We start from the raw sequence: 14,800 nt of genomic DNA, 5'->3' as shown, positions 1-14,800 counted from the left end.
AATTCGTTCATAATATGGCACTTTTTTACTACAGCCATACTCGCTCAACTGTCAAATGGAAATATAAATATCCGACATCACACCCCTTGATTAACGTCCCATATGGTCTAGCGGTTAGGATTCCTGGTTTTCACCCAGGCGGCCCGGGTTCGACTCCCGGTATGGGAACTACTATTTTTGTTAGTGAGTCTGCAGAACTTTCTTGAATCGCCTTACACTTCAGCTCAAGCACCTAATGCTCGTTGAAAATGGTACTTTTTTGGGAACATTGTATTGGTCCGCATGAGACACGATTACAGACAGTTGCGTCATCACTAGTGGCCGCTACGTTTAAAGGCAGCGACTGACCCACCGACTTTGCCTGAGCACGGAACCGCTTCGCCGGTGGGAATAATCGGTTTCCTGTACAGTTCCGTGCCCGTAGCTCCGGGGCTGCCCATGAACGGCACCATGGCCGCGTCTTCCCACCGGATAATGCTGGGGCCACTGGTTGCTGCTATCGACCAGGGCACGAGCTCCACCCGCTTTCTGGTAAGACAAACCGGAGACAGCAGGGGCAGGAGGGTCTCCTCTAGCTAGCGGGTCACATTTAAATGACTGTGGACAGAGCCGCCGGTGTCCTTGGCTGTGCTTTTCATGCGGGAACTCACAGTACTGTATCTACAGAGGAAATCTATATATTCATAACAAATGTCTGGTATCGTTTCACTTTACTGCAGTAGCAGTCTGTGCTCCCTGTAAAAAAACAAAACATAAGATAAACTACCTTATTCATCAAGTTGGATGATCGTGCCTGGTTCTTGTTTTCCCAATAAATGTTGATTCTGAGCTTCTATTGGAATCTGTATAAAGGGAAATTTGTACCATGTAGGCCTCAATTCCAGGAATGGTTGACAAAGATTTGCACATGAAGGACATGGAGGCAAAAGAAGAAGAAGAATAAAGCTAGGAAAAATGCACTAGTTTCAGTTAACAAGTAGTAAACTTTCCTATAAAGCACCGAACTCAAATAGTAATACAAGAAATATAAATTACATAGTATTGCCAAAAAAAAAGACAGAAACGTTAGACCGTATGTATAATTTAATGTATTTAACAAGAGAAAGGAAGACGAGCCACACACCCAAAACAGTCAGCTACTTTTGTTTTAACATGTGTGTCACAGTACTTCAGTCACGATACAATATTTTTAACATTTTGGCGATATGCTAAATATTGCAGTAACATGGATTGCAATGTATCATCTTTTTTTCAACTGCAAATGATGTCTTTAATTTTTTTAAATCAAAAATGATATTATCCTGTAAGATTAAATTATCTCACTTTAGTTATTTTTTTCTTCTGCTAAATCAGAATGTCAAACATACCAACACTGACACTAAAACCTGCGATTATTGTTGCCATAAGGTGGCATTTGTGGATGTAAGGAGGTTTGCTGTCCTATTATTACTTGTGTAATCAAGTCATCGGCCCAATAAAAATTAGCAAGTAGCTTTGTCGAGTTTGTCCAATGTCAATTTAATACAAGTTTTCTTGGCTAACATCATCTCAAGATAGTGGTGCATGAGATGAGATGTTTGTAATATTCCCAGAGTGTTTTAATTAATTAATTAATTTTTTTCCCTTGATGGCAGCTGCATAGTTTAGAAAAGCAGGTTTGTGATTCAACGAATGACAGTTTAAAGCCCACAGCTGCTGGGAAAATGTAAATGATGGCGTGGAAAAGCCTTTCATGTTGTTGTGCTGAAACAGGAAAAAAAGCAGGCCTGGGAAGCTTTCCCAGAATCCTATCTGTAAAGGCACTGTGACGTTTTGTCTCTTTTAAGGTGTTTAATTCAAAAACAGCAGAGCTCCTCAGCCATCATCAGGTGGAAATCAAACAGAGCTTCCCAAAAGAAGGGTGAGTGATAAAACTACTGAAAATCCTCCACGTCACACCACACATGTTTATCTGTTTTAAAAATGGATTCTTCTCGCGATGTTAAGCTGGGTGGAGGAGGATCCCAAAGAAATCCTGCAGTCGGTGTACGAGTGCATGGAGCGGACATGTGAAAAGCTGACGCAGCTCAACATTGACATCTCCAACATCAAAGGTATGTGTGCATGGGGTTCACGCTGCCACCTGAGCACCATTTTCATCCATTTCAAAGCTCTGAAACCTCTGCTGTTTAAATTTGTCCAGCTATTGGAGTGACCAATCAAAGAGAGACCACGCTTGTTTGGGACAAAGAGACGGGGGAGCCTCTCTACAATGCAATCGGTACAGTCTGATATCTCTGTGCGACTTGTTTGATGTGTGTCCTACAGACCTGACATTAGCATTGAAATAAGCACTGACTTCTTAATGCCGCCTGATATTTGATATTCTATTTATTCGCTTTTTAAATCTTGCTTTTTTGAATTTATTGAGCTATTTGTATAGATAAAGGCACTTTATAGCTCTTTATTATTTTATTAAGCTGTTTACCTGGTGTAACTTGATTATATTCATTTAGACTTTTGTTTATTTTAGCTACTCAATTGAACACCTTCTTTTTGTGTAGTTTTAACATTTCAATGTTTGCTTTGTCATGTTGTTTTAGTTATAAAGTGGTGCTTTTCACTTCTGTTTGAGCCTCATTCACACACATACACTCACACTCTAATGAATGCATTGGGGGCATCTTGGGATTCAGTATCTTTGCCCTCGACTTCCAGACTGGAGGAGCGAGGGATCAAACCACCAATCTCACAATAAGTAGATGACTGTGGTGGAACAGCAGATTCACATCATGGATGTGCATGCTGTCATGTTATTATGGACCAAAACATCTGAGGGATGTTTCCAGCACCCTGCTTGGAAAATGTACCTAATAATTTGGCCAGTGAGTGTATGCAGCCTCTCAGTTCCCTCCAAAAAGCCAACTTTATTTTTATTGGCTCCCCCTCACCTGACTTCCTCCAACAGAATTCCCACCTTTGCATCTTTATGAGGACACAAGAAATCTGGACCCAGCTGGCATCAGCTTGGCACAAGAGCATTTATCGCTTAATGTTTTGGCCTGCAGGGATTTCTGGTTTATGCACTGCCATGTTCAACACAAGCAGCCATGACTGTTACTACATCAGGGTGCTGTTGGTCTGATTGTGGATGTTGTGAAATAACTGCCATGCCTCTATTTAGTGTGGCTGGACCTGCGGACTCAGTCAACAGTTGAGCGGCTTATAAATAAAACTCCAGGAAGAAATAAGAACCACTTGAAGGTAACGTTGATCCGTGTTTGAGTTTGCACTTTTGTTCTGTTGAGTGCAGTTTAGGTAGGATGGTGTTGGCTATTTTCATCTATTTGAGTATATAATGTTTTTTAATCCCTGTGTATTTTGTGTATGGCCTCACATAAGAGATTCACATTCATGTCATTGCCACCCTGCAGCATAAAACGGGGCTCCCGATCAGCACTTACTTCAGCGCCGTCAAACTTCGCTGGTTGATGGACAACGTGGACGAGGTCCACCAAGCTGTGGTCTCGCACCGCGCCATGTTCGGCACAGTCGACTCCTGGCTTATTTGGGTAGTCACAGGCTTCCTTCTTTAAGAGAAGTCATAGACATGTTCTTTGAATAAAGTGGAAAACTATATTGACTTTATTTGTGTTTCTTTATTTGTGGCGCAGTGTCTGACAGGGGGTAAGTCAGGTGGAGTCCACTGCACGGACGTGACCAACGCCAGCAGAACCATGCTGTTTAACATTCACACGATGGACTGGGATCCAGAACTTTGCAAGTATGAGAGCTGAAAGTCACATCATAGTTATTTATGTATTCTATCATATTGGTGAAGAGGGTGGGGAAATACCACCTATAACACCTCTAAAATTATTCTGCTGAAGTCTCACCTCTCAATGCCATCAGATATTTTGGTATTCCTATGGAGATCTTACCCAGGGTGAGGAGCTCATCAGAAATATACGGCCTTATGGTAAGCATACGCACACTGTCTCTCCTAATCACAAAATCACTATAATCTGTGGTTATATTAACTTTTTATACTAAAGATTTCACTGTTAGAGTGACTCTAGTGTTCAGAGAGTGCATTGCCTCATGCAGCGAGACTCTAAAAGATGATAAGAGTTTTGTTTTGTGTTTGTACTTACCTCAGTGTGCTTTCAGACTGTTTAAGTGCATGAAAGTTGATTGAGAAATTCTTTTAGGCATTTTTTGTGTGCCATTGTCTCTCTTCTCTCACTGGTAGAAAATATGTTCTAGCCGGGTAAGTAAGAACTCACCATCCCTATTTTCCTTCACATGCAAAGCCAACCCATCCTGCTTTTAACCCAACACAAACACACCATCACTCAGTGCATTTCCAAGATTCATATGAAGGCTAATGTTTCCATTAGATTAAGCGTCAAGCATGTAGAGTAGAGGTGGGAATAAGAGTAACCTCTGATAAGATGCTATTGTGACATTTGTGTAGCCAAAGATGGAAAAACAATGTAAAAAGGTAAAAAGCAAGAATTATGAATAAACTGAAGAAAGATCAGCGTTTTCACTATGATGTGACTTTAGTAACTAAATATAAAAGCGTACAGAAAGTGTTTTTTACTTTTAGTCTTTGTCATGCTAGGAAAGGTTTATCACTGCAGCCTGCCTGTTGATGCTTTGGGTGGGCATGTTTTTTGGCTGAGCCCAAATGCACGTGGCAAAGCAGCTCTTTTTCTTTCATGCACCCATTATGAGTAGATCCAGAGTGACTGTGCATACACGGAAACTAAATCTTTGCCCTGACTTCAGTAATATTTGCTCCAAAGATTTCCCCTCAGTCATTATAAAGCATTGTTCTTATCACAGCTCATTTTGCTGCCCCCAAGTGACCGATTGCAGGCATTACCATCAATAGAGCAGAGAAACTGTAGAAGTAGAAAAGACCAGTGAGTGTTTTTACAGCCAGTACACAACCATGTCAGCTCTATTGGAAATGTGCTAGATGGACCCTGTTCACTGTGGTGGCATGCTCCTGGGGTGGTTGTCATTGGTGGACCATCTTCTTCTCCTCCAGCATCCCATCTTCTAAATCTCTTCACTCTTGGGCATGATTTTATTTCACCGACTTTTTATGTGTTACCTTTTTAAATGTCATACCGAAGCCACGTGTAGGAGTGAAGACATTTTAGTAGATACAGGTTCACACTCACCCGCCTTTGTTTCCCTCACTGTGATTTCACTGTTATACTAAACTCTGTACAATTCAAATTTCAGCAGTATGTTTTTGTTATTTGGCTTCATACAGTCAAATAATAATGAATCGCCCCCCCCCCTTTTTTTTTTTTTTTTTTCTTTTTTCAGGCTATTGTTCGTAGTGTTTAAAATTTAGTTTTTGTGCTATTGGTTTAAGATTTTAACAACAACAACAACAAAAAAAATCCCAGTTATAATCAGGCATGAGTGTCAACATCTACTTAATACAAGAGACAGTTGATGCCATTTTACTGTTAGGTGCTTATACTTGCTTTCATTTTTTTCTCTTGCCAGAAATCAGGGGCTCTTTCAGGTATTCCAATATCAGGGGTAAGTCTGACTTAATTTTTAAAAATTTTTTTAATATTGTTTTAGTGTTTGTCATGCAGTGTGAGAGGTTAATCCAATATGTGTATGTATTCTATTTAAAAAAATAAACAGTGTCTTGGGGATCAGTCAGCAGCGCTTGTTGGGCAGATGTGCTTTCAGGACGGGCAGGCTAAAAACACGTAGGTGATATTTATAGGTCTGCTTTTTATTAAAACTTGACCCCTTTGCTAAAAATCCAGCTAAGTAGGAGTTTATTATGTTTCAGGTATGGGACCGGTTGCTTTCTCCTGCGAAACACTGGGGTTAAGGTCCTCTACCTAAGACTTGAGTTTAAACACTGTGGTACCATCGTACAGGCATTTACATAGAGTGCTACTTTTCTTGTGTCTGCTGTTTTACAGCCTGTGATGTCAGAGCACGGACTTCTGACCACTGTGGCGTACAAACTTGGTCGGGACAAGCCTGCCTGTTATGCACTGGAGGTACAGTATATACAGCATATATAAATAAAGTGATATTTGACATGGATATCAAAACGATAACGCCCACTTTCATAATATTCTCTCTAATCCTTCAGCTTTTTTCCGAAGTATGGAGGACAAAAACTGCCAAAATCAAAAACACATGATTGACTTTGTTAAAAAAAATAAATAAATAAAAATAAATAAATAACTTAACTTCGTTTTAATAATAATTTGTTAAAACTCTTTCAGGTGTTCCGATATAAGGTTTTCATGATTTTTCATAAAAATCCAATAATTTAATGAATTTCATGTCATAAAACCAAGAAAATGCAAATATTTTAGAAATCTGTCAAAAACGTGTTTAAAGCTAAGAATGACGGAAGTCACGTTTTTATTCTCAAATTTGAGCTGGCACAGTGGGCACTGTATACATTTGAGTGTAAATGTATAAACAAGGTTTAAAAATAATAAATACAACTGGGGAAAAGTGGGCAGGAATTGCAAAGGCAAGATCAATTAAAAAAAAAAAAAAAAAAAAAGAAGGAATTAAAGATAAACAAAGAAAATTAAATAAATTATAAAATAAGGGGATTAATACAGATGTGAGTATATGTATGTTGCAGCTGTAGTTTAGCATTTTGTAATTGGTTTTATTTATTTTTTTTTATTGCATTTTGACTTTTTGTTTTTAACTCGGGTTAGTTTCAGAGTGGAGGGCAGATGTCAGAGGCGATATTTAAGGAAATCAGAATAGGACTCACAATGAACACACACATACAATGAACACACCTATCAGCTGAAATTGATTTTTTTTTTTTTTTTTTTTTTTTTTTTTTTTTTACTAAAAACCAAGGAAATTTTTAGTTAGCTAAAAAATAATAATTTTCTTATTTATTAAGTGAGCTATATATTTATTTAGATTTTGGCCCGTTTAGTCTTCCAAAGAGGATACAGAAATGTGAGTATCTGTGAAATGACAGGTAATCTGAATATGTATTGTTTTTGTTTTCCTGCTCTTTGCTGTCAGGGCTCCGTGGCCATCGCTGGAGCTGTGGTCCGCTGGTTGCAGGACAATCTCGGGATCATTGGATCATCTGAAGAACTTGGTAGGTTCTGCTCTTGGTTCGGGGCATGTGGTGTATCCGGATTATCTGTAAAAGGAATAATAAAAGTTGACTTTGTACATGTATAGAGATGGACCGATCCGATATTGCGTATCGGTCCGATACTGACATAAATTACTGGATTGGAGCGACTGCCTCTTCTCTCTCCCTCCCTCTTCTGCTGCTACTTCAATCATGAAACTGATCAATGATCAGCTGATCGGCTTTTCTGTCGTGAGTCCGTCTCTCTTGTTTGTCTATCGCCTACTTCGGGCCAGAATGAGGAAATCAGCGGCTGAACAACAGCAGCGCGTTTAAGCTTGATAAGCTGTTTTTAGAATTTATTTACGTTCTACACCAGGATCCTTAATAGTCAACGGTGCAATAGACTCCATACTTGAAATGTGCAATTCACTTGTATTTTTCTTTTTATTCCTATTTATTCTATTTATCCCCTTCGTATAGTGCGTGCGTGTGTGTGTGTGTGTGTGTGTGTGTGTGTGTGTGTGTGTGTGTGTGTGTGTGTGTGTGTGTGTAAAATATTCGACCTTTGTTAAGCTCATTCACAGTAACTCTTAACACTGTTAAGCTGTAACACATTAAATATTGAAAAATACACTTTTTCCAGTACGGTACATTCAACTTCCACAATTCCCTCAAACTCTTCACCTTCCGTGTTTGAGTTACGGTAAACAGCTGGGCAATTTCGGCATCAAGCATGCCCGGATCCCTCTCACACCGGATTAAAAGGCGTTTAAAGTGCATTCAGCAGAATAAAACGATCAGATGAGTTAAAATTTAACCAACTCATTCACAGTAACTATTAACATTGTTAAGCTGTTAAACATCAAATATTTAACAATACACTTACATTTCCAGTTCATTCAACTTCCACAAATCGATCAAACTCTTCACCTTCAGTGTCTGAGTTAAACAGCTGGGCAATTTCGGCATCAAGCATGCCCGGATCCCTCTCATCATTATCTGAATCAGTCTCGTTGCTTTTACTTAGCTGTTCAGTGATTATTCCAGCCTTCGTGAAAGCTCGGACGACACTTGAGACTGATACCTTAGCCCAAGCATCCACGATCCATTGGCAGATAGTGGCGTAACTCGCTCGGCGTTGCCTCCCTGTCTTCGTGAATGTGTGTTCGCCTTCTGTCATCCAATGCTCCCACGCAGCTCGTAATTTAACTTTGAACGACCTGTTGATACCAATATCTAGTGGTTGGAGTTCTTTGGTTAATCCACCCGGAATGACGGCAAGCTCCGAATTAGTTTGCTTCACTTGGGTTTTGACAGCCTCGGTGAGATGGGCGCGCATGGAGTCGTAGATCAAAAGAGACGGAGATTTGTGGAAAAAGCCATCCGGTCTCTTGACATAAACTTCCCTCAGCCACTCGCTCATTTTCTCTTCGTCCATCCAGCCCTTTGAGTTAGCCTTGACGATGACGCCGGCCGGAAACCTTTCTTTTGGCAAAGTCTTCCTCTTGAAAATGACCATGGGTGGTAGTTTCTGGCCATTAGCTTGGCAGCCCAGAACTACAGTGAAGGATGACTTCTCGTTCCCTGTGGTGCGTATAGATACCGTACTGGTCCCTGTTTTCTCGACAGTACGGTTCACGGGGATGTCAAAGGTGAGGGGGACCTCGTCCATGTTAGTGATGTGTTCTGGCCGGATCTTCTTTTCAGTGATCTTATTCTGGCAGTAGGTGCGGAAAATGGCCAACTTTCTTTGTAATCGTTTGGCAGTTGCTGTGAGACAGTAGTTCTTGTGCGGATTGAGAGATTATGCCTTTTCATAAAACGGAAGCACCAAGAATGTCCCCCTCGAAAGTCGTTGATCTGCATGTCACATGCTACCGCTGTTGCCTTGAGTCGAATAGAGACTGTAGAGACACTTCTACCTGCTGTTCTCTGTTCAATAACCCACTGTTCAATTTTGTCCTCTAACTGCGGCCATCGCGCCTTGTTCCCTCGGAGACTCCTTTTGGTCTTCTTTACTTGTTTTAGGTCATCTTTTTGCTTCCTCCACTTGCGCACCATGGACTCATTAATGCCGAATTGTCTCGCAGCTGCTCTATTTCAATTCTCTTCTGCATAACTAATTGCTCGAAGTTTAAAATCAGCTTCGTAAGCGTGTCTCTTCGCGGGTGCCATTTTGGAGTCGTTATACACACACAACACGGTAATGTTGTGTTGAAGCACAGTACGTATTACTCCGCGAGGCTCCTGGCAACGGTAACCGTAATGCTCCAAAAAGTGGCGCTAAAAATCTTTTTTTGACAGAGTTTTGAGCATAGTGTGCCACATAAAACCGGTTCGAGGTCAGTAAGCACAAACCAAAATTCATACATAAGGCGCACCAGATTATAAGGCGCACTGTCGATTTTTGTGAAGATTTAAGGATTTTACGTGCGCCTTATAGTGCGGTAAATACGGTAAAATGTCTGGCTTTTAATAAATAATTATCTGAATCTTACACCCAAAGTTTTAATCTGATGTAAAATGTATAGAAGTCCATTACTGTATATAGTAACTATTAAGTCTAATATACCCTAGTAAGCTATAGTACTTTTTCCGTTGGGAAGGTGCCATCTGTGCAGTCTGCAGTTCTGTTGAAGAAAGATGTTGAATCTATTTAATTATTCTTGAAAAATAATTGATTTCTGTGCATTTTTCATTTTTTTTCACACTGCATCAAATTAAAGTTGATTACGTTGATTAAGCATCATGAGGTGGAGGGTGGGTGGTTCCCTATTTTATTTATTTATTTATTTATTTATTCATTCATTTTTTGCTGGGAGTTTTAGAACCCTATTAGTTAGGTTGCTTACTCTTTAAAATACCAGAATAGGGAGGATGGAGCAGGTTTAAGTTTATTAGATTGATCAGTTTTGCTGAACTATGAAATATTTTGGGTGCAGTGCATTTTTTGCATACAGGTATAACAGAATAGCTTTAGTATTTTTGTTTTTAACTTGAGTATGAACTTATACAAAAAGCAGCAAGACATTAAAAAATGTATAAACTAGACAGCTGTTTATGACATCAGTGTTCACAGAATTTTTACTTCATTTGCCATTTTGTGTTTTTTGTTTTTTTTCCCCGCTGCAGAGAAGTTGGCTGCTTCTGTCGGCACATCTTACGGCTGTTACTTCGTTCCTGCGTTTTCGGGCCTTTACGCACCTTACTGGGAGCCCAGCGCACGAGGGTACTGAGACTGTGGTGAACATCTTAAAGCGTCTGCTGAAATGCACCTGTCTGAATCAAACTTTCTCCGTGTTACAGAATCATTTGCGGGCTAACTCAGTTCACTAATAAGAGCCACCTCGCTTTTGCTGCTCTGGAAGCCGTCTGTTTCCAGACACGAGAGGTACGTGCTTTGTTCTCTTGAAAACTAGTGTTCAGCTAGTGAAATGTTTGCCTTTGCTTTAAAAAAAACGCATTGATATGATGATGTGTGCAGATACTGGACGCCATGAACCAGGACAGCGGCATCCCGCTGACACAGCTCCAGGTAGACGGAGGAATGACATCCAACAAGCTGCTGATGCAGCTGCAGGCGGACATCCTCTGCATCCCTGTTGGTAGGAGTGCCGTTCACTCCGCCCAAGTGTCATGCCACAAGGAAGTTGACACGGTTATTTGTTAAGCACTGACCAAACCAGTCATGCAACCACAAGTTATATCTATTTATCTGATGTAAAACTACTGAACAAGAAATGCCTCTGAAGTTGAGCCACTAACATAAGTGTTTTTTCATATGTAGTATGATGTATAATAGCTCATTCATATATACATGTATTTGTCATTTTTCTGTTGTTGTTGTTATTATTATGAGTAGGGATGGGTATTGATAAGATTTTCACGATTCCGATTCTATTTTTGATTCTGTTTAACGATTCGATTCTCTTATCGATTCTTTTTAAAAAAGGAGAACACACAGGTCGATTAGCTTAGAACTTTGTTTTATATCTTCTCTTTGAACAAGATAGAAATTTAGGAGTAACATGGCCTTACAAACCCAACAGTGAGATCTTAAGAGATCCAGCCTACGGCTCTTCAATGGGGTGTCACAGGGACCCCAGGAAAAAAAAATTGTAAATGTAAAATAATAAAATAAATATTCTTCTGTAGCAATAACAAAGTATAACATAAATTATTCTGTAGCAATTACACAAGAATATTCAGTAATGTCCCTGCCTACAATTAAACACATTCACTTACCAAAGTCAAATTGGGGGCATCTGCTGGCAAATGGGTGCAAGCCTTTGACCACAAACTTAGTCACTGCTCGGTGACATTCATCTATCCTGGCCTGAAAGGAGACGCTACCGGTAGACTGCAGCGAGAACTGCCAGCATCTGAGCCAGACTCTGTCAGTCTCTCTCATCATGGTCACCTAAATGCACAGTAATGGCAGGTTTTGTAATAAGGCAGATCGCGCTAACATAATATGCACTGTTAGTTGATTATTTACCTGCCGCATTAATGGGAGAGGACGTGCAAACGTTACCGCTGCTGCTGGGTTGAGATTCACGAGAGCGGAATTAAAAACACGACATTTATTTAAGGTCATCGTGTGTTTTGTGAGCAAATGCTTTTGCATATTCGGAGTGTTTCCTCCCTTAAATGAAACATCTACTTTGCAAGTATTGCAAGTTGCCCAGTGGTCAAACTTTGGAGCGTTTGAGCCGCCATGTTTCCTGCCAGGTAAATGATGCTCCGCAACGTGGTGACGTCATTTGGGGCGACTGGAATCGATAAGGGAATCGTTTGCAAAAATGGCAAACAATTCCAAGGAATTGAAACAGTGGGAACCGGTTCTCAACAAGAACCGGGTTTCGATACCCATCCCTAATCATGAGTAAATATAATGTCCATTTCCAGTGAAACCATCCATGCCTGAGACCACAGCTCTCGGTGCAGCGATGGCAGCAGGAGCAGCAGAGGGGGTGAGCGTGTGGAGTCTGAACCCCGAGGACCTGAGCGAAGTGACGTCAGAGAAGTTCGAACCTCAAATCAACCCCGAAGGTACGTTGGGCTGCTGCCAGAGCTCTGGCTGGCTGATGAGATCAGATAATGCTTAAAATATGCGATGCTTAAAAGTAAACACACTTATCTATGTTCTACAGAGAGCGAGTTTCGATATGCTCGGTGGAAGAAGGCTGTTGAGAAATCCATGAACTGGGAGACGATGGAGCCTGTTTGCAATGGAAACGGTGGGAAGCACTCACAGCTCAGAAAAGGTTTAAACTCCAAGACGAGGCCATAAATCAAAAAACAATACCTCAAACAATAAAAGACACATTCATGTATTTTGACGCCTGTCGTTTAAAAAAAAAAAAAAAAAAAACGTTACTGCCCTGATATTACTGATAGGTGATTTTAGTCAAAACATTATGAAGCTCATGAGTTTATCCACGGCTCAATCTGTAATCTGGTATAGTCAAATTAGGTGATTATTATGCTGTATGGGGATGTTCTTCTGTTGTTATCAGAAGAACATCCCCATTTGTTTAACTAACACTATCATGCAGCTGTGTGCTTGCAATGAATATTTTTAAAATATTGTTCCTGAAAAACTCATTTATATGTTCAAGAAGCTAAGATAACATGCAGTACTGTGCAAAACTCTTGTACTATGTTGAGGTCCGGGCTCTGGGGTGGCCAATCCATGACTGCTTGGGTTTTACTGTGCGTTTTTCTATCTAGGTATGCTTTTCCTTTATCAGCAGTGTGTTTGGGATCATTGCCATGCTGATAAATGAAGCTGCTGCCAATCAAAGCTTAAAATCGGTTCTTTGAGTAGACACAACACTGGTTCATCCCCTGAGTTAGCACAAACAAAAATCATTCCTCTGAAAATAGGCAGGTACAAGGACTGGACTGAAAATGAGTGAAAAAGCAACCAATGTCCAAAGAACACCTTTGAAAGACCTTGAAAAATTCTGGAGAACTGTTGCTCAACACCGCTTAAAGAAAAGAAACTCTGGGTGCATGGAAGCAAAAATCACACTATACTGATTCTAAGATATCTATGTTTATTCCTAATTAATGTTACAATATATATTTATATTATTTGAATATATTTATATTGTTCAACTTTGACATCTAACATATGTGTTATATTATTATATTCAGTATTGTTCTGGTAAATTTACCAGTATATGGATCTTTACCTGAAACCCAAGCAGTGCAGGGGTTTGGTAGTATAAGGAAATGACGAGTGGATCAAGACTTTTGCGAAGTAGTGTATATTTTCCTATGTTACTACAGTGGTAGAGGCCATTTTGACTTGTTTTTAGTTCGCTGCTCAGAATCATCGTCTCTCTTCTTCTCTGTTCCGTGCTCGTTTCATGGAAAAGGTGAAACCAGTATCTTCAGCAGCGTCCCGCTTGGCTTCTACATCATTGGCAGCATGCTGATGTTAATTGGAGCGAAATACCTCACAGGTCAGTATGTCTACTCTATACTCATACGTGATGCCAGTGTTTACGTGTGTCACAGGTGGAGCAGATGTCTCGGGTGCGCAGCTCCAGTTGCGAGCACAGAAGCTCCACCTACCTGTTGTTTGCATTTACAGGAATGTTAGCTTAAAGGGAGGGTAATGGCAGCTAAAAAGGCTTGTTTCAGTCAGAGCATGAACTGATGAGGTGAAGCAAGTTCCAGGAAATGAAAATTATTTTGAACAATGACTCATTAAAAACTGCTTTGATAGAGAGACAGAATAAAAACAAGTAACTGAGGGTGTTGTAGGTAAACATTGCAGGTTAAACATGATGAACTTTTTTGGAAACAAGTTTCCAAAGTCGCTCAATTAAAGTTCAGATTTCCTAACTTGACAACTATCACTCTACATAATAAAAAGAGCTCTTGTTCCATCCTGTTCATGGTTGTAGTGCCAGCTGTTCAGATTTTTAAAAACAAATTACCAATTTACCTTTGCAAGCACTCAATTGGAACAGTTTGACGTTAGGTGAGCTTTTGTGTTAGTACTTAGTAAGGCTTTTTAAAAGTGTAATATTTGACAGCTCTAGTGGAGAGTAAACCTTTCTCAAAATGAAATGTGTGCCCCTTTGTTACTTTTCTTTCAGGCCACAAGTAGACTGTGATTTCTGGAGGCATTAAATTGACGTGGATGGGGGGGGAGAGGAAACAGGACCAGCGCTTGTGCTCTTGTTGAAATCTTACCCAAAAATCATTCCAGAGAGAGACACAGACCTCCTGCTGAGCCTCACCGCCGAGTACGAAATCAGGACAACTCTGACTAACGGGACATCTTCAATATCATTTTCATGGTTATTTAATTTTTAAAAAATTATATTTGTGGCAAAGAACACATCAGTACGGTATCCATTAATTTTAGCAGCATTGCACATGCAGTGTTTCCTTTCCTTTTTTACAGGGTGATGCATTTCTGACTATTTATGTAGATACTTGTAAATGTGTAAGTGCGAAATGCTGTCTAATTTGTTTGTCACGGTTAACCTTGAACTGTGTAACCCTCAGACCCTCCACAGTGAGCTACAGGAACTTTTTTTAGAGCACTTTATAATTTTTTTTCTTTGTTTTTGTTTAGACGATCTGTCCTAACGAGTCTTTGTATGGTGTATATGTATTTTTTCTTGTTTTGAACAGTTGGGATTAGGACACAGAAAGTTTGAGGTAGTCTGTAGTAAA

At 40.0% G+C, this 14,800-nt stretch overlaps 1 protein-coding gene and 1 non-coding gene across 3 annotated transcripts in view; both read left to right on the top strand.

The window, feature by feature from the left end:
* Positions 1 to 14,800, top strand: part of LOC146642126 (glycerol kinase) — a 15,180-nt gene continuing 380 nt past the window's right edge. Inside the window, exons 1-21 of one of the 2 annotated variants that reach the window (XM_085399281.1) lie at positions 1 to 531; positions 1,827 to 1,900; positions 1,987 to 2,093; positions 2,183 to 2,260; positions 3,164 to 3,243; positions 3,414 to 3,551; positions 3,654 to 3,763; positions 3,892 to 3,958; positions 4,232 to 4,249; positions 5,512 to 5,547; positions 5,659 to 5,726; positions 5,813 to 5,855; positions 5,949 to 6,029; positions 7,039 to 7,117; positions 10,232 to 10,328; positions 10,406 to 10,490; positions 10,584 to 10,704; positions 12,008 to 12,151; positions 12,253 to 12,339; positions 13,486 to 13,572; positions 14,215 to 14,800. The exon at positions 14,215 to 14,800 is cut by the window's right edge and continues 380 nt beyond it. In XM_085399281.1, coding sequence (XP_085255407.1) covers positions 439 to 531; positions 1,827 to 1,900; positions 1,987 to 2,093; positions 2,183 to 2,260; positions 3,164 to 3,243; positions 3,414 to 3,551; positions 3,654 to 3,763; positions 3,892 to 3,958; positions 4,232 to 4,249; positions 5,512 to 5,547; positions 5,659 to 5,726; positions 5,813 to 5,855; positions 5,949 to 6,029; positions 7,039 to 7,117; positions 10,232 to 10,328; positions 10,406 to 10,490; positions 10,584 to 10,704; positions 12,008 to 12,151; positions 12,253 to 12,339; positions 13,486 to 13,572; positions 14,215 to 14,225 — 1,704 coding nt within the window. In that variant the 5' untranslated portion in view covers positions 1 to 438 and the 3' untranslated portion in view covers positions 14,226 to 14,800. The remainder of the gene's footprint in view (positions 532 to 1,826; positions 1,901 to 1,986; positions 2,094 to 2,182; positions 2,261 to 3,163; positions 3,244 to 3,413; positions 3,552 to 3,653; positions 3,764 to 3,891; positions 3,959 to 4,231; positions 4,250 to 5,511; positions 5,548 to 5,658; positions 5,727 to 5,812; positions 5,856 to 5,948; positions 6,030 to 7,038; positions 7,118 to 10,231; positions 10,329 to 10,405; positions 10,491 to 10,583; positions 10,705 to 12,007; positions 12,152 to 12,252; positions 12,340 to 13,485; positions 13,573 to 14,214) is intronic. The other variant, XM_085399282.1, reaches the window with a different exon arrangement.
* trnae-uuc (transfer RNA glutamic acid (anticodon UUC)) lies at positions 97 to 168 on the top strand. The gene has a single exon. It is a non-coding gene; the product is annotated as a tRNA-Glu (tRNA).

The sequence above is a fragment of the Rhamphochromis longiceps genome, linkage group LG23 (genome assembly GCF_057381845.1).
Source record: "Rhamphochromis longiceps isolate RC_006_pf linkage group LG23, R_longiceps_female_GT1.1, whole genome shotgun sequence".
Taxonomy (NCBI): domain Eukaryota; kingdom Metazoa; phylum Chordata; class Actinopteri; order Cichliformes; family Cichlidae; genus Rhamphochromis; species Rhamphochromis longiceps.
The sequence above is the reverse complement of the archived record's forward strand: the minus strand, read 5'-3'. Positions and strand labels throughout refer to the sequence as shown.